This window comes from Pelecanus crispus, chromosome 5 (genome assembly GCF_030463565.1).
Source record: "Pelecanus crispus isolate bPelCri1 chromosome 5, bPelCri1.pri, whole genome shotgun sequence".
In the NCBI taxonomy this organism is placed as follows: Eukaryota; Metazoa; Chordata; class Aves; order Pelecaniformes; family Pelecanidae; genus Pelecanus; species Pelecanus crispus.
In genome coordinates, this window is record NC_134647.1 from 37,525,963 (window position 1) to 37,551,971 (window position 26,009).

Below are 26,009 nucleotides of genomic sequence, written 5' to 3' on the forward strand. Positions count from 1 at the left end.
GTACAATTGTTAGTAGACTCAAACAAAAGTTGAGTACTAGCAAGAAGTGTGTTGTACAGATACATGTTAAACCAGTAATGAAGACAGCAATCTATATTGTAGGAAAGACTTTTTAATAACAGCTTCTTTTTTTCCTTTCCAGAAACAAGCTGGGTGGCAGTGGAGAGAACAACGCACTTACTTGTCCCCATTGATATCTGTGGCAGCCACTGAATACCCAAAATAGGCAGCCATCTAGAAAACAAAATTGAAACCAAATGTGTGAGCTGTAGCGATATAAACACACAAATAAGTTTATACAAAGCTGTATAGAAAGGATGTTAGGGAAATGATAATATATACCACAAATTTTTTGTCTCCTTTCTCCTTGTATTTTCCTTTCTCTTCCCTGCTCTGTTTTAAAGTGGTCAGTTACCTTCCTCATTCCTCCTTTCATGATCTAGTCCTCTTTCCCAATTCTCAAAATAGGCAGCATTTCCTTCATTTAAATTAGACTGTTTTTCTAATTAGTACTACAAAACGGGAACTCACAGAACATATACTTTTAGGATTCCTACAGACTTTATAAAATTTTTCTTTGGCACATAAGGTAATAACATACAGAATATTATACGTTCTAGTACCCTAAATACTGTCTCAACATGTCATCCCTCTACAGGAATAGCCTCACAGTCACCTACCACACTGAATAAAGCTACATACCTGCTCTCCAGTGAAGTTGTACATGGAAGACATGTTTTTCCCATTGTAAATAGACACCTGCACAGAAAGAAATACACATTACAACATACCAACAATATTCATCTTTTTTATTTATTGTGAAGTTTAATGTTTCAAATTTCCTACCATGCCCAGAGTTCTTGCTGCTCTTGGGACTCCTGACACAAAGTCTGAAATATAAAGCAAGACACCCAGATAACATTCAGGTCCCAAAGCACAATGACTTTGCTTGAACAGAGTAGCTCATTCCTAGTGCTTTATGCATTTTCCTGTGCACTGTATCATTTGTTCTATACCATTTATTTGAAAGACCTGCCCAGCCTACTAACATGATTTTTTTACTGCAGCAAGGGTCTTACCTTCTACGCCATCACCATTGAAGTCTCCAACAGCCACCGAATAACCTGATCAACAGACAAAATTAGTAAATTGCTTTAAAAACCTTATCAAATCCTTCACCTCTCTTTACACTCTTCATAGGTCTCTATGCACAGTCCTCTCACTTCATCGTAAAACACAACAGAATAAATATTGCTTCTAAGTAGCTTAGACTACGAACAGCTACATGAGTAGACTGTAATTCATCAGCATCCATGAATTTGAGATCAGAAGATGAAAATTTTAAATTTATCATCCTGGGAACTGTCCTGGTCTATCCTTGCTTTTTTCTGAACCCAGACAGACATATATGAAGCTAAATGATGATTTCTGTCTCCTCTAATGGACTTTCTTCGTTATTTTTCTTCCCAAACATGATTCTTTCACATTTTTATTTTGTTTTAGTAGATTATTTAGAAACAGCTGCTTTTATTAAAAAAAAGGTATGTGACTAACTTCTCACATAAAAATCATACCTTGGCCATTCCCATATCTGGCCTGAATCAGAACACAAAATGGAAATGTTTCCATTTATTTTATCATGAGGTGCTTTTTGAATCAAGCCTATGGCAAGATAACTAAACTTCTGTCATACATGAATTACTGCATTTTCAGGTATGTAGCTCTTCAGTTACCTGTCAAATGTTGAATTAATAATGGTGTGATTTAGACTTAAATATGAATAGCACAAGGGAGTTTTTCAAGTACAGCTAAGTTTTCCTCCTTTTCAAGCTACGCACCCAAGTAGCTGTCATCAAAAGCAGCACTGGCAGGTCTGGTTGCTAACTGGTCATCATACTTTGTACTGTAGACTTTGGAGTCATATTTAGCCACAATCTCTGTCACTCGATCAGAAATAAGTTGGCCTAAAGAGAAAGAAAACAGCTTAAAACGACAATAAAATGTGTGTGCACTCATTCAGTAAGCAACAGGACACATTTACAGAATGCTTGCTTCTAAAGCAACAACTCTTCCACAATAGTAACCAGAAAATACCCAACAGCAGCAGCACTAGAAAGGACATAAGTGGAAATTTGGATCCTACTTCAGCAAACATTTATGCACATATGCACAAAAGCACACGAAGAGTTCTTACTGCTTAGTTAGGTAACAGTAAGCATGTGCTTATAGTATTGCAGAACCAAGTCATCATTCTTTGTCTAAATACCATAACACGAGAGCTTAATATGGCAGACAAGAAGCTAATAAGATGAGCGCAGTGTATTATCATGTTCTCTGTTTTCACTTCACTAGCCACTAGGTGGTGACTTCATTACATTCTTTTCTTTGACTTTAAATCTCGAATCACAAAACTACTTTTTTTTTTTTTTTTTTTAAGAAAAGCATTTACTTCACATATATATTCATACATATATGAAGTATAAGGAAAACTACTCCTCCAGCATCTCAGACAGTGGAATAAAAATTTGGGGTGAAAATTAAATCTAGTTTTTAAAAGTATACTACTGTCTTCTATTCAGGGCTGAGATTTTTTTTTTTGTAGTAGTAGTAGAGAGTAAGGTTGTTTCAGCAGATGAGATGTCACTTTTGCCAAAAAGCAATAAAATGAATACACAAACATAATCTATATTATACCATATCTGCAGTTTAGTTTCAATCATTCCATTTTGTTCAGAATTCAAAACATAGGACTGGAAACAAGCCTCCTGTGCTGCTGCATCTACATATCGGCTGGCGGGATATAGGAAATCCAGAAAATCTTTCATAAACATTAGTATTTACATTAAAAAAACAGGCAGCAGAGTTCGGTAGCTATGTCCTGATTGTAGCAGCACCATCTTTCGAACAGAGAGCTATAGCCAAACACTCAGTGATCCTGCAAACAAATACTGACTGAAGCCCACATTAGCAAAATATATGTAGGTAATGTTCTGTGTAAACAGCACAGTTAGAGGTAAAATGTGCACCATGGCACAATGAGATCAATATAAACAAATGCAATGCATCTTTGTCGTCAAAGGAAAATAGTGATAGTTCTCTTTGCAGGGTACATTTCTCATTGAAAATACATGCTTCATATGTGTGTCAGAAATTACAAAACATGTAGATTTTGGAACAATAAGCCAAACAACGTAAAGGAAAACTTATCCTGCTGGTGGAAACAAATTCCACATTCCTGGGACCATGCCTTTAAAACAATCACAGAGTTATTTAAAAGACAAAAGACAAATCTATACAATTATTACTTCAGCTTTAACCTGTGGTTGCCTTGATTGTTCAGGAAATCTTTTGAAGGATGAAGAAAAATTACTCCTGTTAGTTTTCTTACTGACAAAGACTTTGACAGTGGTTGGAGGAGTGTGGATACATATGACTAAGAGGATAAAGAGAAAAATCAAAGAGGTCAACTTCTCTGTGACTTAAATGATATATCTCACCTTGCCAATAAAAACTTCCAGGTCCTCCAAGTAGCACTCTGTCTCCCTTGGCGGGGGAGAGGGGAAAAGGAAAAAGAAAAAAAAAAAAAAAAAAAAGAAAAAACACATTAAGCCTATGTAAAGACAGGAGAACATGTTCAATGTTTATGGGATGTAATCCCATGCATGTATATCACTGTAGCTCCATTGACCCCAATACATTTTATTTTTTGAAGGAATGATTAATTAAAAATGCATCTCATAAAATGCTAAGATAACAAGCAATATGCCTTCAGTGACTCGTTTCTCTATTTCACCCATTTAAAATTCTAGGCAGAATTCTGCTTTTATTGTAATAGACCCTTCTACCCATGTAAATCTAAGACAACAGAAATACAATTAGGAGAAAACTTTAAGACTGCTACAAGGCAATCATAACATGTTTTTAGGTCAGTACACAAAACTAGTTTCGTCTTCTGCCCCTGCCACTTTCTGTAACTTATCTTTAGAAAAGTTTAATTGAGAAAAGCTGTGATGTAATTCCCCCACTCCGCATTCCTTGGTACAAATGCAATCCACAAACCATTTTATGAAACTTTAACCACATTAGCTATCCCAGCGCTGGGAATTTGCTCCGTAAGTACTGAATTGGGCCATAGGCTCTGCTGCATAATTAAGCCACTTACTCAGGTTTTAATCTTAAAAACTCCCATATTCACCACTCAGAAAAATCTAGGTCAGAGATTTGGAGATACCTTACACCCAGGCTTACCCACTCAGCTAGGGTTTTGGATTAGAGCCCAAGGTTGGTTTTAACTGGGGCCAGAGTCTGCACAGTAAGCCTGAGGGGTGCATGCAAAATAGCCAAAAAAAACACTTATAGTCCTATATTGCACTTTGCAGTTTCCTCTGGCAAAAAAACTGAGAGTCCTTGGGCAAAGAGAGAAGGGATATGACCCAATCATAAGATGTGCAGAATCCCAAAAATTGCCACATCACAAATAGGACTTGCGTGGTCTTAACATGTCCAGACTATGCTAAACAATTTAACTGTACAATATAAAAAACTACAGTTAGTTCCCAGATTTGTGCACAGTTTTATTGTGCTTGGATTTAAAAAGTAATTGTGCATTTAAAAAAATAAATGAGCTGTAAAAGGCAAGGAGAACATAAAAACAGAAGAAACATAAGGCAGACAGCAAAAAAAGAAAAGTCTACTTCTGCTAGCTGATGAGGAAAGCAAAACATAACTCACAAAAACATTGTTTACTAGTTCCCTTTAGCAGTGTTATTCTTCCTCAAGTAGTAATGCTAGCTACACACCGATCCCTTCAAAGTTAGTGTCTCAAAAGCTGAGTACTACCGTTTATTTCACTTGAGGGCTAGCTGCAGCAGAGATTTATGGCATGAGGCTGGAAAAGCAGATTATTTGTTCAAGACATGATTCCCACAAGAAATGAAAGCGTGCTGCTGTGAAGTTGTAGGGAGAAATAGGTTTATAATACTGGAGTAGTTTGAAGTTACTTTTGTTTATTTACCAGGATGTGTTTGGTTGTGTTTTTCCCCACCAGGAATGGTAGTTTACATTTAGTTTCATAATTGCTGTGCTCGTATGTGGTCTGTATCAGGGTTGTTGTTAACTTGCAACCCTCTGTTGACTCGTAGGAATTGATAAAGAATCACATACCTTTGTAAAATCAATACTAAATCCACCTTGACAAAATCCCTGTCCATCTGCATCAATAGTGGCTACAAAAAGAATGGACAGGAAAGAGAGAGAGAGAAAAATAAATAAAATAAATACTATCAGTACTAGATCAGATGATTCTGTGGATACTTCCCAATGCATCTTCCTAAATAACCTTGCACTCCTGAACTTGAACCTTGGCATTTTTTTTCTTCTAAATCGGTATTTTCTCTTTATGAAAAACTCACAACCAAATACTGTAACAACTTTAATGCTGGCCTAACGTAAATGTAACATTAACATATATTCTAGCCCAACATAGTCAAAGTAAACAGCAACTCCATATGCCTTTGTATTTAATCTTCAAAAGTTTTGGGGAAAAATATTTGCAAGTTATACTCAGGAAATAAGGTATCTGGAAAATAGGGAATAAGTTTTTCTTTTGGTATGGAATAAAAATCTGAAAGGTACATAACTGTAAGCTCTTTCAAGTATTGGCTTAAAACAAACGAACAAACAAAAAGTATAGCTGGCTGAAAAAATCTCTACATACTGAGACTCATCCCAGCAAGAATTATTATGGCTCAGTTAATCTTACAATTATACAGTTCCAGAGTAGAAATGCCGAGACCCCCTTATGTGGAAGTGTGACTATTTAACTAGCATGATTTAGTTTAATACATGCTTATTTAACTTATTTTTATGTTGGACCGCACTGGATTTCATTCTTGCTGTTCACCAATGATTTTCAGCAAATTAAAAAAAAAAAAATCCTAACTTGAGTGTTCACCTTTTAGACTTCTATATTTTAAAAAATGTTATAAGCATCTGAATAATCTACCAACTCAACTACATGATATGGATGCAAAGCGTTTGGAAAATAAGACTCAAAATGTTCAATGATGAATATAATTAAAACAATGCATCACTACATATGTATGCATACATGGAACTGAGAATCTACTTGTGCAAAACCTTGTCTTTTAAAATGAGCTTTCTCCCAGGCAGCCAAGAAGGCCAACAGCATCCTGGCTTGTATCAGGAATGCTGTGGCCAGCAGGAGCAGGGAGGTGATTGTTCCCCTGTACTCGGTGCTGGTGAGGCCGCACCTGGAATCCTGTGCCCAGTTTTGGGCCCCTCAATACAAGACAGACATTGAGGTGCTGGAGCGTGTCCAGAGAAGGGCAAGGAAGCTGGTGAAGGGTCTGGAGCACAGGGCTGATGAGGAGCGGCTGAGGGAACTGGGGTTGTTTAGTCTGGAGAAGAGGAGGCTGAGGGGAGACCTTATCGCTCTCTACAACTACCTGAACTGAGGTTGTAGTGAGGTGGGTGTTGGTCTCTTCTCCCACGTAGTTAGCGATAGGACGAGAGGAAATGGGCTCAAGCTGCGCCAGGGGAGGTTTAGGTTGGAAATTAGGAAAAATTTCTTTACGGAAAGGGTGGTCAAGCATTGGAACAGGCTGCCCAGAGAGGTGGTGGAGTCCCCATCCCTGGAAGTGTTTAAAAAACGGGTAGATGTGGCACTTTGGGACATGGTTTAGTCTAGTCTACCCTTGATTGGCTTAGAGTAGACTTGGTAGTGTGGGTTAATGGTTGGACTGGATGATCTTAAAGGTCTTTTCCAACCTAAACGATTCTATGATTCTATGATTTAAATTATTTGAATAACAATAACTAAGCTTCAGAAAATTCTAGAGTTGGTCTTTGAAACATCACTGGCTACATGATTTTGCTCGAGTGATTACTACAGAAGTGGTCCTTTCAAAAACCGAAATCCTCAATTCCAATGACACTTGGATCTAAGATTTTCCTCTGGCCTACAGCAGAGAAAGCAAGGTCTGCATCCTGGACGTCAACGGGAGGAGAATTCAGATGTCTGGATCTAGTTCAGCTTTCTTTCTAATTGCTATGAGGCCATACGTGGAAGGCAGAAATACCTGTAAAACATCCCGCTTCAAATGTACACAAAATATAACACAAGAGAAATTCCAAACGGAAAAGCAACAAAGTGCTCTACACTTACTTGACCTGCAGGGTGCATATTCCACAGATTTAGACCCAGCAAGCAGGTAACAAGTTCCTACAGGCTCTCTCTCTTGTTTTGTTTCAGTCCTCCAGTGGTACAAGGGGGCACAGGCCTAAGGAAGAAAACAGGGCAGTGAGAAAACAAACTCCTCTTCAAAATGCTGGGGAGTATAGAATAATGCAATGGAATTCCAATTTTCTACAAAATAGTAACCAAAAAATTTTGGCAGATGTACCATGTGTTATTAGAGAAGATTTGTACTATTAGCACTGGGGCAGAAGTATCCCCAGTTTGTATTTTTAGAAATAGCTGATTTATTGCAAGAATTTTAGAAATAATAATTGCTTAAAGCAACAGTTATAAATTCTTGATGAACTCCTTACAACACATTCTAACTTCAGGAAAATAAATTCTACTACTTTCCTCAAAACCAGACAAAAATGCTACAACCTTTGTTTATAAAGAGTTAAAAAAGGCTAGCCAATAAATTCTGAAAAAGATAAGCCATACTGATTAGTGGGATTTTGTTTAAATTCTGAGTTGTCTGGATCTTTTCACATTTTTTTCCACTACAGTATCCCAGTACTGAGGCATTTGAAGGGCATCAAAAACCTACCAGAATTTTATCATTTTTGGATCTCACAGAGGCTCCAAACCACTGATGAGACTTAAATTCCAGTGGATCACCAGGAGCAAAATCTCTGTTGCCTACAAAGAAAATGAAAAAGAAGCATAATTTCAGAGGAAACTGTACAGTAATTAAAAGAAAAAAAAAAAAAAAGCTAAGTCATTGGTTTTCATGCATACAGAGAAAAGCAGAAAACAGCAACATTAGAGGCTATCACCCTTTCATGGAAATAGGCTTTTATATCTAGGGCCAAATACAGCTATTTTTCCATACAAAGCATTTGTACAATAATGATTTCTTGTAAAAGCGCAAGGTTTATAGCGTCTTTGACAGTGACACAGTAAATACTTCATACTTGAGATATTTGACTTTCAAGTCAGATTACAGCACTGCTCAAGAATCAGTGCCAAAGCCAAGTTAGGACTAATGCTTCTAGAAGAAATATTGCCTTGATTAAACTATGTGAGTTTTGCCTTTGGCTAGAATCAGGATAGAAATTCTTCTACTATTCTACTAAGTGTTAACATCTCTATTCTGAATGTCACTGCAGCGTTCAAAGCATGGCAACTAGCATGCTTAATAAGCTACGAGTAAAGTGAAAGGGTATTCAGTAACAAAAATGCTAGAGTTTGCCATACAGAAGAGTAAGTTAAACATGGGATAATTTGCACTGGTGTCTGTATGTTAACTGTTCAGTGATGAGGGTTGGTAGAAGCAACTTAGTAAGTGGTATTTCTGCAAGTGTGAATGTTAAAAGTCTTTAAATCATTTAATGTTTCTTATGTACTTTCATTGGAACAACGATGGAAACTTTGCCAGCCTAATGAGAAAATGGATGCAATGGTCTGGAAAACGTATCTTGTAAAAAAGTCACCTAAATCGCTGGTTTACAGTGCCTAAAGCAAAAGGAGTCAATGAGGTCAACAGCCATACATCACTTCCACAGACTGCTGGGGGGAATCCCAAACCCAACCCTGCTATGAATCAGAGACCTGTGACCACTTGAATCAAAACTGCCTTGCTTGTCTTACACCTTGTAAAGAATGTTTTGTCTTGAGAGCTTGTGTTACTTCCATTAGGAAAGTCCCATGAAAAGGACAACAAAAGTGATTTTAATCTGTGGTCAGCCAAAATAAGCAAGTATCTGGACTACTTTTGCTCTTAGATTAGAACTATGTAGAAATCAATGCCAAGTGCATAGCATCACAGTGAACTACTGTGTTTTTTCTAATTTCAAAGGTAATTAAAAAACCCACTTCCTCCTCCACTCTCTTATTGAACAGGTGCTAAAGCCAACAGGAGGGCCTGCTGACTAGCACATCTGCACAGATTTATGTACACTTGAACATTTATAGACACCCTTGCACATACAAAAACATAGTTTTGGACACCTGCATGTCACTTTCTCATAGTACAGAAAACCAAAACCAGATCAAGACGTTTTACAAACAGGGAATTGTCTTGAGCACACTTCCAAAATCCCTGTTTTATCATCTTCTTTTCCCTTCCTTGACTTTAATTCATGAAAATCCACCCAAGGACAGTTCCGCTCAAAGGATGCAGTTGCACGACTGCGTTAGTGTCAGATGAAGCTGCCACCAAAAGGGGTAGCAGCTCCCACTTGCTCCTGTCCATATGTTCCTGCTGCCAGCCTCTCTCTTGGCACTACTACCTTTTGGTCACATAGTCACAACATGAACCACCTAAGAATGAACCCTACTAAAAAAAATATTCAACTGGATCAGGGACCAACCCAGCTGACTGCATGGGGAGGGAAGTAGCGCTAGCCTGCTGGGGAGAAGACAGAAACATATGGCTGGGAATTATATCCTTTTTGGCAGCATCAGGGACTTAAAATTGGTTTGCTCTGCTTGTAACCACACCCAAGGTTATGCAGCCTAGAAAGACAGATTTGGCTTCTACCCTCTATTTGTCCAGCTACTCTCAAATACAAAGAAATCTCTCAGCTTTACTTGCCAAACAAAGCTTTAAACAATGTGAAACTTGCGAACAGTTACAGCATGGCATTTTACACCTTTCTCTACTGTTGGATACTTATACAATGTTATATATCTATGACTCAAATGAAAGGTAGTACAGCAGTTTTATAATGTGAAGCAGAATCCTATTGCGTTAGGTACTATAAATGCGCCTAGGATGTAAACTTCCCATTTAAGTTTAAAACAATAGGCAGCAAGTAGAAGCAATGGTCTTGTTGCAATAGCAGGTAAGCAGCGATTTGGCATTATCAGCAATCTGATTTTATCACAGATGTTAGGCAAATTAGTTCCTTTAGGTTTCAGCTGAATGCATCAGCTGAGACAGCATAAAGCAATTAAAAAAGATTTTAAAAAAAAAAAAAAAAAAAAAAAGAGGGGAACCAGTAGTTTAACCAGCACATGCTGCCAAAACAGCCCCTCTCTGCCTTTTCCCTGTACATTATTGAGCTGCAGGCACTGCCCCCACCCAAGGAAGAATCAATGTCCAGGATGGCAGCTACAAAAACAGCCTCCCTCAGTCTTTAGAGGACAAAATTATTTTTTCTACAGTACTGAAAAAGCCCTGATTCAGCTCTAAATTGAGGCTAATACTGGAACCTCTCTTCAATTTTATTTTAATAGGTAAACATCTAGGCTTTGAGATTCAGTCAGAAGCTGACATATAAAAAAACCTAAACTCTGCAAATCAGAAAGCAAACGAACACAACCCCAAGTTTATTATGTTCCAAACATCATGTCTTCAGAAGCCAGCATCACAATTTCTGAAGGCCTAAATAACAAATTAGGAATTCTTATGCATTAAAAAAAACCCCACCACATAGTAAAATGTGCTCCATTAGGTAATTTGGCTAAATAAATTTTATTTATTTATAATATGCTACTATTGCAAAAAGACTTGACAAACATCTTAGCCAAATTTTCTAATGTCAGTGCAGATGCACATAACATAAAACAACAACTGATACAAGATTAAGATGCCTTACATTGAGTTTATCCTATATTCAAAGCTTCATTAGGTTCTCTAAAACTAAGGGGGAGGTCTTGGGGAGAGGGGGTTGCTGTTCAGCTTGAGACTGGCTGTAACACAGGAAAGTGCATTAACACACAAAAACTATATCAAGTAGAAAGTACATACATTGGAAACATGGACTTTTCAAATAAAAAATTGTAAACATAAATACAGGTCAAATCTGATGTTAACTCTCTCTTAAAGAAGAAAAGTAACCTTTATTTACCCACCCCCATCCAAAATTCTCCCCAGGAAAACACTGTGTAAATAGATTATGAGCCTTTCCCTCAGGTTCAGAAGAGAAACTAATTTTATGAGGAAATCTGGAAAACACCCCATCATCAAAAATCCCCTTGCTTTAAATGAGAAATAATTTGTGTTTCTGTTCCTGACTGGGGAAAACAAACATGAAGAACACTTAAATGTGAGGCCTCACTAAAGCAAATCAGAGTTAAATAAGGTGTTCTAGCTATACTGTAAAGTAGATTTGTCATGGGAAGATAAAGGACTGACTTCTGTGTTTTAGTATAAATAAAGACCCTGACTTTGTTATTATTTTATCATGGTATAACTTTTCAGTGGTAGCTATTAAAAAAAAAAAACAAAAAACAAACCACACACACAACAAAACAACCCAAAAGCCTTCCCCCATAACCGGTAAAAATAGTTCCTACATTAAATGAAGCAAACTGTAATATAGGTAGGATTTAAACATACAGGGATCTATAAATCCAGACCAACGTTTTGATGGAATATAGTCAGCCTTACTGCTATAACGGTTCTTATAGCCACTGCTGGTCTTCTTGTATTTCTAAGTTATTTTCAATTTAGACTGTCTCAAGAATACCTTAGAAATGTCTTTAAACCAATGATGTACATTTTAAACAGGCATTCAAACAAATATATCTAGGCAACACAAACTATGTTCTGCCTAGATTTATTCAAGAACACATTCAGAGATCTTACACAATGCTATTTGTCAGGCTAAAATGCAGCCGCTACAAGGACTTCTACTTGATGGATCATTAATTCCAGGATTATGTCATTTGGCCATAGGGTATTATTTTGTATCTGTAAAGGCAGCTTATGCCATGGTTTTTCCTTTGCTCCTTCTCATTGTAGTAGACATCACATGATGATTTTATGTAACTCTTCCATTAGGGAAAAAGGGCTGACATGCCAAGTCAACAGCGCTTTGTCTCACAAAGTACTTTCCAGGTGGGGCGATGGAGTTGTCAAGGCGGGAAGAGAATTGCTTTGAAAATCCATTACAGAGGTGCGTTGTTGCTGCTGGACCAGTGGAACGCTGTCACTTTACTGTGCTACGTGGGATTTAGATTTATAAATGGAAACTAATGTGGAGGGATGCTGAGTGGAAATTGCAGAAAAAGTGGTTGTGGTGGGGGGGAAGTCTAAGCCATCTTCCAAATAATAATAAAAAGATCAAAAGTTCTTTTGTGCTGAATTTCTTTTGGCTATCAGCCAAAAGTTGGCACCTTCTTTCTCCAATGTAAATGCTATCAGTTACAGAAACAATGGTGTTACAACAAAATGACTGCAGTTGAGTAAGTGGATCAAGTTGTAACTTGTAGCCCGCCTGTTTGCATGGTAATGAGAAAACTGAACTAAGCCACTTGCCCCTGATCTAGAGTGCCAGACTTCACTGAGGTAATCACCAGTCAAGAGGCACCGAACTGATGAAGCCTGGTTCGGTGTCATACTATGAATACATAAGAAGTTGTAAAATTTAGATAGGCACCCAATTCACAGAATTTCCACTAAAATAAACCTCTTTGTAACTATGCCAATTCAAAGTTAATGATGTTGCCCCCTCTAGGTAAAGGGAAACTTTATGCAGCTAGCCAAAAGAAAGGCAAACTGAAAAAACTATCCAAGAGCGCTGTTTTCATAGTATGAGAACTTTACACAGTATAAAGGTCTATGAAGGTATAAAAGATGTTCCATCCCAAATCTCAGCGATTTCACCCTTAGTTAATGAGGCAAGAGCGAGTGAGTACAAGCTTATCTTTACTTGAAACTCCTGATGCTGTGAGGCAGGTAGTGGTTTAGCAACCTTGGTTTAGCCACAGTGTTTTGTTAATGACTCAGGGAGACGGGAATACAGAGCTTCCCACTACTCCCCTTCCCTCTTCCGAGGTATGAATCCTGCTTCTTTCCCCAGGCAGTGCTGGAACAAAAGCATCTTTCCCGGTGCCTAATATAAGAAAGACACTTTTTTTTCCAACTTGTCATACAGTTGAGATCCAGCTACACACAAAGACAGAGCCAACAGTATTCACGCAGGAGTCTACCTAATCACAAAAGCATGAGCATTTTTCCACTGTCAGCTATAACGAGATGCAGAGGATGTTTTATACATTCTGCCGCCCTCTTTTGTATTCAGAGCAGTACCCGGAGCCCATTGCAAACTTCAGTTATACCAGCACATACGATAAGGATAACAAACTTCAATGGGACTGAGGTAATGACAGATTGAGCGAGATAAAAATCAATCCACTTTACTACAAATGAATGAATGGTCTTCACAAGATTTATTGTTTTGTTGACTAAATTGATAGCCTTTGAGATTGAAATCCCCATACAGATTGCACCCCAATACCAATAAAACAATCAGCTAAAAATAAAACAGTACTTTGTTAAAGCACGTTATTTTCACAAAATACCGACATATCCCACACTTCCTTATCAGTCTCCTTATTCCATAAGTGGAAAAGATGGAGCTATGAGCAACTGACTCATTTGCACAAATGATCAACATCTCCAAATGATCAAAATCTCCAAAAGGCAAATATAAGCTCACGACACCCACTCCAGACATAGCTTCCCAACATCAGCAGATCTTACGCTGTGCAATGGTACAGCACGAAGCTGCGCAAGGCAGTTAAAATACCCACTTCAAACTAAATAGGTCACAGATAGATACAGCCATGCCAAGCTGGTGGTTTAGGCTTCCAAACAAAGACTTCTATTGTCTAGAATCACCCACTTGGGGATAGGAAAAAAAAAAAAAAACCAACATGGAAACACAAGGAGGAATCAGCAGAGTTTTTATAAGTATTTTCCTTTTCAAAAGTGTCTTTCTCCTCTTTTAGCACAGAAAAATATTGGAGAACAAACCATTTCTCTAAAATTACTCTGGTGCATCAAAACACATGGGAAGGGGAGGAAAGGAGGGACAGTACAACTGTCAGAGCGAGAAAGCTTTATGCAGCCAGAGGCTATGCTGAATTCTTTTTCCAAAGCAGTAAAAACACACCACACAGAGCTGAAAACATTTGAGACGCTCTTCGTTTCTAGTATTCAACAGCTCCTGTAAGGTTCCCCAGTCTTGAATTTTGAGATCTGATACAGAGAATGAAAGCAGCAGGGAAAGCTTTTACCAAAAGAAGGAATGACAATTTGGCAGTGTGTGAATCTGTTATACTATGTCTCAGAAGAGCAAAACAATACGTTGTCTGAGCAAGTAGATCTTTCTGTGCTAAAAACAAAATCTGCTCAAGAAACCTGTGATTCATTAGCATAGACGTTCAAAGTTGGTTTATGAGCATATTTTCCTTTATAACAGTTCGTAGAGCTGTCTGCATTTCATCAGATTATTCTAAGTGCAGCAGCTCTTGAAACAGTCTCAGTACTGCACTTTTTAATGCTGACATAAAGAGCTGCGCTATCAAGCATCCTGTACTGGAGCAGGAACACTTCTCAGTTAAAGTTTTCATGAAAAAACTGGCAGGTTTTTGCAAGAGAAACTTTATTGTCACAAAACCGTTTTGTTACATTTTTATGAAAAGCCATGGGAGCATGAAGAAATGCTGTTTCTACCAACCTACTTGAGTGATGAAGAGCTAGAACCCCAAAGATGAAAAGTAAAATAATACAAATAATTATGAACATTGTTTCCTTTTGGAAAACAAGCACATAGGAAACTCATTTGGTTTACATTAATTTGCTACATATTGCTCACATGTGTACACTCTGATTAACTCCAACTGGTTACATAGGTCTCTGAAGAATTTTTTGTTTGTTTGTCAGAATGAAAATTCAGAGTGATCCTGCTCTCTAAAATTCCATGGCCAAATAATGGAGGTATTTATCTAGATGTCAGACAATTAGCTAAGTGTATCCACCCTGCTAATCCATGTATGCCAAGCTGTAAAATACATAAAATAAAAGCATAAAGATGACTTGCTGATTTTCCCAAAAAGCCCATTTAACCACCCCTCTGCTCACTGGTTTTGTCTGGCTCAGTGAGCTTTTGATCCTCCTCTTGCACAGAAAAAACATGTTTAATTTCATACACAAAAAATGGACAACTATACAACAACTATACAAAATAAATACAACTCACAGAAAAACCTTTAACTTGTCAAGACTTTTTTCCCTGAGCAAGATTATGGAAATACTTTCAGTAATGTTTGGTACTATCTATGCAAGCTTTGCTGTGCTAGTCCGTGAAGGCTGTGGAAGGAGAAAAGGGGAGGGAGAATAAATGTGTCTTTAAAACAAATGTTTTTGGACCTTTGTCTCAAAACTGGTCAGAAGCAGAAAATGGACTGCTATATTAAGTGCATTCCTTTTACAGTTTACCCACAAGAAATATGTTTTTCCTGGAAAAAGCTGCTAAGCAGCTAGCCCATGAAGCCAACTGTTAAGCTTTCTAAGAGAGGAACCACCTCTCTAGTCAGTCTTGTAGAAAGAGTAGCACTAGGGCTCGGCAAGCTCCAAGAGCAGTTTTTCCACCATTTGCTTTCCTAGATTCTTTCTTCTTTATAAGTTTCAGAACATTCCCCTATTGCTATGGATTAAAACAAAAAATAAACTAAATTTTCAGTCACAAAATTATCTGGTGTGGAGAACAGATAAGAATAAAGACAAATATTTACCCACCTTGACCTGTAACTTTCGGTTTTTGGTAATTTAAATGTGAAATGTAAAACATCTTGCAAAGGAAAGGATTTACTAATACTGTTTATGCTTATGACAATTTTGGATAATATACTATCTTCAGAATGTAAATTCCCCCCTGCAGTGCTTGTCCTGAAAAAATACAGCCTCCTACACATTCTTAAACTCTGAAAGTTAACTGAGACAGAGGGGGAAAAAAATCCCAAGTATTTTACATAACAATTCAACTGAAATCGTGGTAATGCTGTGGCAACTGCAGTAAGAAGTCAAGATATAAAAGAATACAAATACCAGAAACTTTAGTTTTGTGACAGTAGTAGGTTTAGCTACTGAATTAACAAGGTGAACAGGAACAAGGCAAAGAAAAGTTCAGCGCTAACATAGCACTTTTTAATCAGATCTATTTCTATCTAGATTTGCACGATAACCTGTTAAAGTAACAGATACAAGCACTACTTCGTATTTCAGTTTTGCAACAGGGTCAACGAAAGCGTGCATGTGAGGAAGCTTGCTCAGGTGGTTGGTTCCCTTTTCACTTTAACCTTTATGTGCTTCTAAGAGCAAAAGCCAGCCTGAAACGTATGCCTAATGATACTTGAAAGCCTTTAAAAGTACGCACGAGCACATGCAGTACAGCTATACGCACCCTTGAACTTGAGGGCATTCTCTACCACACATGTTTGTTATGCAATTTTCACATAGTCATAACTATGTTAAATCAAAGCCAACTGATGTCAATGCGAAAATGCTCAGAAGCCCCACAGCGAAGCATCCTTACATTTGGGAAGTGTTAATGTGCGATATAAACATTTTGCCTTCCAAAGCCACCATGTATACCAGAACGTCAAAAGCAATTAGTATAACATGCACGGAAACACACGCACACAGACATATATACAGAATATTCTCTAGTGTATTCTTACATGAGTGTAACCATTGTGCTGGGAGATCTAGAACAAGGGGAGATCCCCCCTGCCCTTTGCAGATATATTGCTGTTTTAAATGAGAAAATATGCTGTGTAGGAACAGTGAAAGAACATTTTTTTTCAGTCAGCAGTTTAAAAACTGTAATATATGCTTTAATGAGGGGTTTCTTGTGTTACACGCTGATGGGGAGGGCATGAAAGGGAAGGAAATACATATATTTTCAGCATGAGAGCTATGTGACTTCGATGAATGGACTCCTACTGCCCAGCTCCCCTCCTGAAAGAGCTGAGTTACCACATACAGGAAGGAAAACACAAAGTAGTAAGTTTAGTATTACAGGAACTATCAACTTAACGATTTATCGCTTTCCTCCAGAGGAGCTGGGGTGAGAGTAAATGCAAGTAACAAGCAACACTGGTATAAAGTAAGGGCTTGAAGAACCCCTCTAAAGATTAACATAAAACAACTCCTCCAAAGATTAACATAAAGAAGCTAGTACCTTCTCCCTTGGGCTACATTATAGCTGTTGCATTTGTCTCGTGAATGACCACACTTCTGTGCTAACATGATATTAAAGCCAAAAGCAAGTGTTAGAAAATAAAACACAATTCTGTGCAGCCACTGCTGTGCAGCTCAGCTCAGTGTGGCCTTTGTACAGATGGGGAAGAGAAAAGAACCCATAAAGCTGGAGGAAAACTTAACTAAAAAAGAAGGAATATTTAAGAATAAAAAAATAATAATAATTGAGAGAGGAAAAAAAAACCCCTTGCTTGCTGCACCTCTGTAAAACCCTACTCTCGTATTTATTTGTGATACAACCACGAGACAAGCGGACAAATACAACCTCGCACAGCCAGAACAATACTCGCTCTTTCCTCCATTCCCTTGCTACGTTCACAGCACAGAAACACGGCCTCTTCCTTGCTCTCAGACACCACATGCAAGGCGCAGCAGCTTGGCCTGGTCTGGGATCTGCCAGCGATGCTATCTGGCGCAGGGAAACAGAAGGAACAGGGGCATGCCATCTAGCGATTATAATTCTGCAACTCCGCATATGGAGTTTGGCATTGACAGGTAAACAGAGAAAAGCCACGAGTACAAATGTTCTCATTATTTTCACAGGTCAGACTTCTCATTAGGTGTAAACAATCCGAAAAGAACCCTGAAGAAACCCATCTAATTCATTATGCAGAACCTGTGCTGCTTTTTTCATTAACAAAACAGCTAAATAATTTTGGGGGGGGGGGTGGTGGTGGATAAAAATCTGCCTTGTATTGCAGGGCTAAGCAATACCTCTGGAGTTACAAACCGTATTACGCAAATGTTGAAGCAGTGATGGATGAACCTGAATTCTTGCAGACGTTGCATTTAATCATCCACAAAAAGCACCTTCGCATTAGCAGCACAAGGCAGCGGTCAAATCTTCCGCTTCCTATTTCATGCGAAGTGAATCACAAGCCTCCCCCAACCCCTGTCACCTTATGAGGTAGGGGCAGGCAGGGGTGGGGGTTTACACTGTGCTGGCAGTAAGACATTGTCATCATAACGCAGGGAATCGAGCATTGTATTATGCACAAAGAAAAAGACATTTTATTTTGTCTCAGTGCGTTTATTATTTTATTATGCTGAAATACAATGCCCCTTCTCACCCAGAGAATAATTGACAAATGCATTATTTCCCAATTCATTGCCACAAAGCTGGAATGAATTAAAAAGTGCCTGAAAGAAATCCTCTTAAGCCATTATGACCTGCTATTTTTACTGTTAAATTTCAAGCTATTAACATGCCCATGACTTAAAGGCAAATTATAAGCAAAACACTGTTTGTTTGCCCAGTACTGTATATCCTAAGCACAGACACAGGCAAAGCAGCATGGCCTCTGTATCTACTCTGCCCGGCATATGGAAAAGCCTATTGCAAACATTCACAGTATAAACAGATAAATGCCCTGCAATTCCTATTGGAAGATGCACCTAGAACCTACCCATGTGGCTCATCTTTCCCTACAAGAAGTTTTTTGCCTCTTATATTCGTGGTGGTTATTAATTAGGGACATCTAGATTCTTTCGTTAAAAAAAACAACCAAACAACGCATTTGTATTCTAGTAAACAATAAGCCCAAAGTGAAAAAAAAGAAAAAAAATATTGAAAGCAATTTTTATTGTCTTACACTGATGCAGACAAAATGTCACACTTTGCAGCTTACTAGAGGGCTTCAGTAATCTGGCAGAAACATTCCTGTAGAGTGAAGTAAAGAGACTGATAATGACCTGGGTTTTGTGTGTACCATTATGTAGGTTTTTTTTTTTTTTTTTCCCCTCTCAAGAGGACTAGTAACATAATACTTTTCAGAAAAATATATGGACGTTTCTGAAATGTGAACACCAACAACATTTTGTGGTATTCCTTGACAATGGAATTGCAAGAGCAGCTTCTCCACTGCATCACACACGATTTACGAAGGCTGCATAAATCTAATAGCCTTTAGACTGCCAAGTCAAAATACCAGCAGAGGCAAGAATGAATTACAACCAACTAGACCTTAAAAGCACAGGTGTTTCCTCTGCCCTACCACATGGGTCTTGCTAATCCACTCCCATGACATGGAAAGGTTTTCCCGCTGGCCTGAAACATGTTGCGGAAAACAGGGTTCAACACTGAATGGCTCAAGCAGAAAAGCGCATGCAGGGCGTTCTCATATGACCTGCCACAGCTTGTGGAAATCACTCTGTGCAGCAGAGCGTGAAGACCGAGTGAAACGTTTCATGTCAGCATCGCTGCTGCTCAGCTTTAGTATACTTCAGAAATGGGTGCGTAATGCCTCTGACCTGAGTCTACCCTGAATGCTGCTATCATAAATGTCACAAATGCTATGAAGCTAGATCCGAGGGGAAAAATAAAAAAAGGACATTTTTTCCACAGTTTGAAGTTTATACTCCCAGTTTCAGGTTCAACTTCTGAGTATCTCTGCCTATACCACCTTTGCTGATATTAAAAAGTATCTTTCCTCACATGCCATGTTCTTAATAGGCAATAAACCCCTTGGGATTTATTGCGAATTAGGTTGCTAAATGTTGTAGGATTGCTGGAAAGTAGAGAGGAGAAATATAAATAGGTTAAAACAAAAGAAGAATAATGTATGCTCACTCAGGCTTTCAGCACATGCTGAGGACAACAGAATTCTAGAGAGAGGGGAGAAAAAAGAAGGGGGGGGGGGGGAAATATCCTTGACTAGTTGCCAGTCCAAAACCAGATGCGTTCACACCAACCATCAAGAAACCCCACGTGAATCTGAATCCCTTCTGCACTCACACTAGGATTAGAGCAGAGACACCCCATCTCCCCCCCCCCCAGTCAACTACATGTTACCTGTGGAATCAAATACAATCGGCTGGCAGTTTCTGTTTGAATTCCAGCTACATTTGAGCACCTGGCCTCCTTCTACGATGTTGTGCTGGGTAGTGTTTGCTTTTGGAGCTCCAACTAGAAGAAATATCCTGCAGTAAAAAGAAGAAATAAAACAAAGGTTTCGATACCTAAGGCACAGACGTTGTTACTTTATGACATCTGAAGAGTTAATAAAGCAAAAGCCTTGCCCATTCAAATATAAACCTGATTAGAGCAACTTTCGAGTTTCAGAGAAATTCATATTAAGTTTTAGGTCTGGGGTCCCTCTTTTCTGCAAGCAAAAGCAGGCCAAAAAAAAAAAACCAAACCAACAAACATTTACCGAAAAGAAGGGACAAAAGAAAAGAAAATTAAAGTATTCTGTCCTACTTAAAATTATATTTAAAATGAGATAAACACCTTTTATATTCTTTTTTCCTTTCAAAAATACGTATGTATGCAGTGGAATAGATAATCGTGTACTTCTGTAATTTAAAAAAGTCATCAGCTGGCATAATTTCTGGTTAATTTTGTAGGTAAGCATAATTCAAGGAAGTCAGTCGAAAATGGAAACAACATATAAACAAAACAGTAGTGCTTCTGAGCTCAGAAGGCACGAAGTGGTGAGTCAGCCTAGTATTAGCAAACGCTCTTTTGAAAAGAATCTCCAAGGACCCAAGTGACTGTCAACCACAAGTTAGTATGTTAATGAATCTTTACTGAAATTCGTTCCGCAGTAATAATTTTCTTATTAAGATCTGCTGTGCTTTTATAAATCTCTCCTTAGATGAACGTGTTAAGTGCACTCCGAGCAGGAACTGCTACGAGATTATGCCTGTGCGGGTGTTAAAACTAATTAGAAGTTGCAAAGTCAGAAACAGACCAAATCAAAAGCCAGATCAAAAAAGGTTCTTGGCATCTTCTAACAAGGTTATTAACATCTTCCAGGAACCCTGTCACCTTTGAGACACACTTGACTCATCAGCACTGTCTATACTTCACACTGACTTCCTCAGGAAAAAGGCATACAGAAGACGTACAACTAAATGTTTCCTTTCATCAGAAATCTTCTCTATCGTTTCCATTTAGACTGTTCAAGAGAGAATACAGCTTGCAAGAGCAAGTCTTATCATCCCGTATCAGGCATTATGGTTATTTAGTTTTGAAATCGGGTTACCTGAACAAGCTGCAAGACTGGTTGGAGAGAATGTCTACAGGTAGGCAGATCCAGACTTATCAAACTTGCTCCGGTTTTCACAGTCATCTTCCGGATTTCACTTTAGTACAGAGCTAACGTGTAAATACCAGGTATAAACACGTAGCACCTCATCAAAGCTCAATTCATATAAAGACCAACACAGGCTACTAGTTTTCAGCTTGTTTGAATTTGCAGAACCTTAAAAATTTCCTGGTGTGGACCCTGATAGAAAATCTAGGCTAGCTGGCAATCCATTTGTTTCCCTTAGTTGCCATTCATAGACTCTCTAGATTCCAAGAACAAGAATTTGAAATGCTTTCATCAACTTAAAATGTCCTCTCTGGGCATAACAGAAACGCTTAAAAATAAACATAATAATGCCAAGAAACACATTAATTATTATAATTACAATCTATTAAACAAGTGGTAACTTGCCTCCCACTTTACTCTTGTATCACTAGCATTTGAGAAGCCCCCCAAATTAAATACTTGTTTAAAAAAATAAATCATTCCCACTGTAATCACATATTTTAAATCTTTCTTAAGATAATCTTTGTGATGAAGTTTATTAACAAGATTGCCCATAAAGGAATTATTATGGGACTCCACGAAGGTTTAGTCACCTCTTTTCCCAAAGCAAAAAATGCATTTTTATAACCATAGACGAAACGAGCAGATTTTGTCATAGGTCTTATAACAGCATCCAAATTACCTAAATACAAAGAAGTCTCTAGTCCACATACTTTGGGAAAGAGGGAATAGAGGGAAATGAGTTATTTCCATGGGAATACACCAGCTACGTTTTGATGCTGCCTACCTCCTACACGACCCAACCATCTGCCCCAGCACAACACTGCGGACAAGACTGGGAGTGTACTGACATCCTCAGCAGCGCGATTTACGTAGGTGTACTTACAGGAATAACGACTTGCCAGTGCTTTGCCATGGGCCAATAAAGACTAACTGGTATTTTCATGTACTTGTATACTGGAAGACAGACTATCAAATGCAATCCTTTTAAAACATAGTGTGTATGAGGAACTTTTTTCAGTTTTTATGAAGTTCTATTCAGTTACTCAGTGTTACAGTTACACGCTCTGTCAGGTACCACATAGCACCCTGATACAAGACTCCCACTCTGACTCCCGGAATAGGTCTTTCATACTGGACTTCTAAATATGCTTTATTTTGGTATCCAGCAGGTCAAAACAGACTATGAAACAGCAGCTTGAGTGTTCAAGAACTAATAAAATTCTTTTGTTCTAAGGCCAGTCAATCCAAATAGCTTCAGCTCAACTAAATTTACTTAATCTCTAGTACTCATGTAAAGAACAGATGATAAATAAAAATTCACCAAAGCAACAACAAAGGTGTAGGAGCCAAGTGACACACGTCACTCAATAGAAACCATGTAACAAGGCTCATTTTACTGAACACCTTTTGCTAATCATGCTGCAAAACTGTTCACTCAGTTTTCTACCTAACATTTAACTGCAGACATCGCTGAGCTCGCTGTTCATCACTACCTCTTTCCCCTCCAACAGCTTGAGGGAATCTGCAGGCATTCCAGCCTGCATTATGTGCATGTTGATCCTTCTGGAATGATGGGGAAGACATGGGCCTATGTCTGGAGGACACAGCATACAAGCATTTCTGGCTATTTCAGGAGGCAAAAACATCAGTCTCCAATAGGCATAAACTCAAAATTTAATGCCATCAGAGCTTATTCCTGTAAAAGTCGCACAGCTACTTTGTTTCAATTATGAGCTTAAATTTAAGATAAAGTGCAGTACTAGACTTTAGCTTAGCAGATGCAGACTAACTTCTAGTCACAGCTAAAAACTGAGGAGAAAATTCCCTTAAAAATACTAAGGAGTCTTCCATACTGTCTGAAAACCACTAGTGTTCAAAGTTAAAAAAAAAACAAACCACCAAACCAAAAAAACCCAACACTGTTTTCTTTTACAGCCATGCACTCTGAGGTCAGTAGTTACTACAAAAATAACAGAAAAGTTCCAAATAGCAATTTCAACACAAGCTGGATCACATAATTCCTTATCGGAAGGCAAGCAAGAAAGTTTACTACATGCATTCACCAGTCTCCTGATAACTCTGCAGCCACACATGCTGGCTTAAAAATAAAGGGAGGGATACAAATAGAACCTTTTTTCTTTCAGTACTATGACTTACAGGATTAAGATAGAACAGAAAGATGTTGCAACACGTGCAAGTTAAGACAGGAGGACTTCTAATATTTGTAGGCAATAAAGAAATGCAAACAAGGCTAGCTGATGTACTGCAAAAAGACTTGCTCAATAGCCATAGAATTTGCTTCTAAAGTTTTTATAAGCTAAAGATTGAGAGAGAAAATCCCCTCGGCCTGACGGAAGCCAGCAGCTTTTCCAGCTTTACAGCCCTTTCTTAAGATCGGAAAGGAGGTGGAAAAAAGCGACAAAAGCTGGATCTTAACGTAGCCCACATTTGAGAAATACAGGCTAATTCATTGCGGCAATGCCACAAGTTTGAATAGCCGCGTCACTAGCTTCAAAAGCCTGAAACGCACCAGCTAACCAGCGACTACACATTGCCTAATTTTCATGTAACATGAAAGAAGAACATGTTCAGGAAGCAGATGTGGAGGGTATTACATGGAACTTTTTCTCCTCTAGACTCCTCAGCAGTTTTGTGACCCGGGCAGATAGAGCACAGCTCAAAACACGGCACTTCTGCAAAGAGCAGTTAACAAAGAGAACGGCAAAACTTCTGAAATTTCACGGGACAAACCCTCAGATGCGAGACGTAATAAAGCAAGATACCATACCTTCACCTTTTTATACTGGATTTATTATCACCCCTATCTGCATACACCCCAGCCTGGCAAGGCTATTCAGAAAATCCAGCAGTGCGAAGTTTTTGCCGTGTTAGGGTGCCTACGGACCGCACGGAATCGAGTTTTGCTTCCCGGTAACAGGGTCTCGGCAGCCAGAGCCATCCCAGAAGGGGGAGGAGATGCGGCCAAGTCCGTGCGGCCGGCGCGGCTCCGCCGCCGCGCTGCCCCTGCCTGCGCCCGCCGGGGAGCCGGGGCCGGAGCCGGGGCCGGAGCCGGGGCCGCCGCCTCCGTGCCGGGCCAGCCGCGGGCAGCGCACCGCGGCCGCCAGAGCCGCCAGCCCGGCTGGGGCTGGGGCAGGCTCGGCTCGGCTCCACCACAGCGCTCCCCATCCACGCAGCCCGGCCGGAGCGAGCGGCTCCCACCAGTCAATGGCTTCTCTTCCCAGAGCCGCCCTGGCGTCGGCTCGCCCCCCAGCCCGCACCGGGAAGCGGCGGTGGCGGCTCGGCTGCTGACGCTGACACGGGGGGGGCTTCTCCCGCCCACCCCCCCCCCGGCATCTCCCTCCTCGTCCCCATCCCCCGCCGGCCTCTCGCACCTCGCCGGGACAACGCCGCCCTCGGCCGCGGCCCCGCCGCCAGCGCAGGGCGAGCGGAGCGGAGCGGAGCGGAGCACGGGGCCGCCAGGACGGGCCCCCCGCCCCGGGGAGCGGCAGCCCCGGCCGCCCGCGACGGGACGGGAGCGGCTCCGCGGGGCAGGACGGGGCGGGGCACTTACGACGATGGGTCGGGAGCGAAGAAGTCCACGGCGAAGCCGAAGTAGCTGCCCTCCGGGCCCGAGTAGACGGCCGGGTGCTCCACGTCCAGGTTGAAGGCGCTGCCCGGGGCCAGCGCGGCGCCCAGCAGCAGCAGCAGCAGCCGCCACAGCCGCGCCATGGCCCGGCCGGCGGCGGGAGCGGGGGCGGAGGGGCCGCGCGTTTCCCGCAGCCGGCGGCGGGGCGGGGAGGGGAGCGGAATCACTTCCTCCCGCCCTGCGCCCAGTTCCCTCTTCTCCTCGGGACAGGGGCGGCAGGAAGGAGAAGCGGCATCATGTGGTGCCGGAGGCGGGCCCTGTTCCGCACCGGGCCGGGGCCGCCGCGCCGCTCCCCGCCCGCCTCTCCCTTCCGCCGGGAGCGGGCGGGCCCGGCCCGGCCCCGCTGGGGAGCGCAGCTGCGCGGGGCTGGAGCTCCAGGGAGATTAAATTTCAGCTGGGAGGGGGAAGTCCTCGCCCTGTGATCGCCCTTTGGTTGGGCACCTGAGTCTTAAGACAGTTTCTGCTGCACTCCAGCCCCTGAAGAGGTCAGGGGCTATTGAGAAGCGCTAGAAGGAAGGAGAGGGGTAACACATCCACGCTTTGTCTTCCAAAGTCTTTCTTGGTAAGGCTTTCTCAGGCTTTTCTTACAAAGTCTTGGAGACAATCCCACGTTAACACTTCACTCTTTGCTCGTAAGCGCCAGCGTAGACCCGTCCACAGAGAAAACAACAACGCTTTTCAAGCTAATAGGATATTAAATGAAGAAATGTGAAATTGTCACAGCAGAGCCCTACAGCACCTCCACCAGTGGCAGGGATGCCAAGCAGCGGGTACAGGGCTGTGGAGAGCTGGGTCTGTAAAACCTCCCAGACTGAGATCTTGCCTCTTGTTTTACCACTGCGCTACCCATCTGGGGAGGAAGCGTCCGGCTGCCCGCTTGAACATCTTCAGTCGCAGTTTGTGGCCCTTAATCATCCGTCACCAGTAAAGAGTGCAAGCCCTGTCATCATGGTAGCTCAGGCAGTTGTAGGCTGCTGTCAAATCCCTCACAGCCTTGCCTACATCAACTTGACAGCAGAGTTCAACATCTGCTCAGTATAGCAGTGTTTCAGGAAAAAGAAAACGTGC

At 40.4% G+C, this 26,009-nt stretch overlaps 1 protein-coding gene across 1 annotated transcript in view; it reads right to left on the reverse strand.

The window, feature by feature from the left end:
* The window catches only part of ITGAV (integrin subunit alpha V), a 48,068-nt gene extending 23,044 nt beyond the window's left edge, over positions 1 to 25,024 (reverse strand). The window contains exons 1-11 of the mRNA XM_075710090.1: positions 24,867 to 25,024; positions 20,047 to 20,174; positions 7,806 to 7,897; positions 7,187 to 7,301; positions 5,164 to 5,225; positions 3,498 to 3,543; positions 1,839 to 1,964; positions 1,080 to 1,124; positions 847 to 890; positions 703 to 759; positions 182 to 234 (exon numbers count right to left, since the gene is read on the reverse strand). Of these exons, the coding sequence (XP_075566205.1) occupies positions 182 to 234; positions 703 to 759; positions 847 to 890; positions 1,080 to 1,124; positions 1,839 to 1,964; positions 3,498 to 3,543; positions 5,164 to 5,225; positions 7,187 to 7,301; positions 7,806 to 7,897; positions 20,047 to 20,174; positions 24,867 to 25,024 (926 nt within the window). The remainder of the gene's footprint in view (positions 1 to 181; positions 235 to 702; positions 760 to 846; positions 891 to 1,079; positions 1,125 to 1,838; positions 1,965 to 3,497; positions 3,544 to 5,163; positions 5,226 to 7,186; positions 7,302 to 7,805; positions 7,898 to 20,046; positions 20,175 to 24,866) is intronic.
* Positions 25,025 to 26,009: the final 985 nt, after the last annotated feature.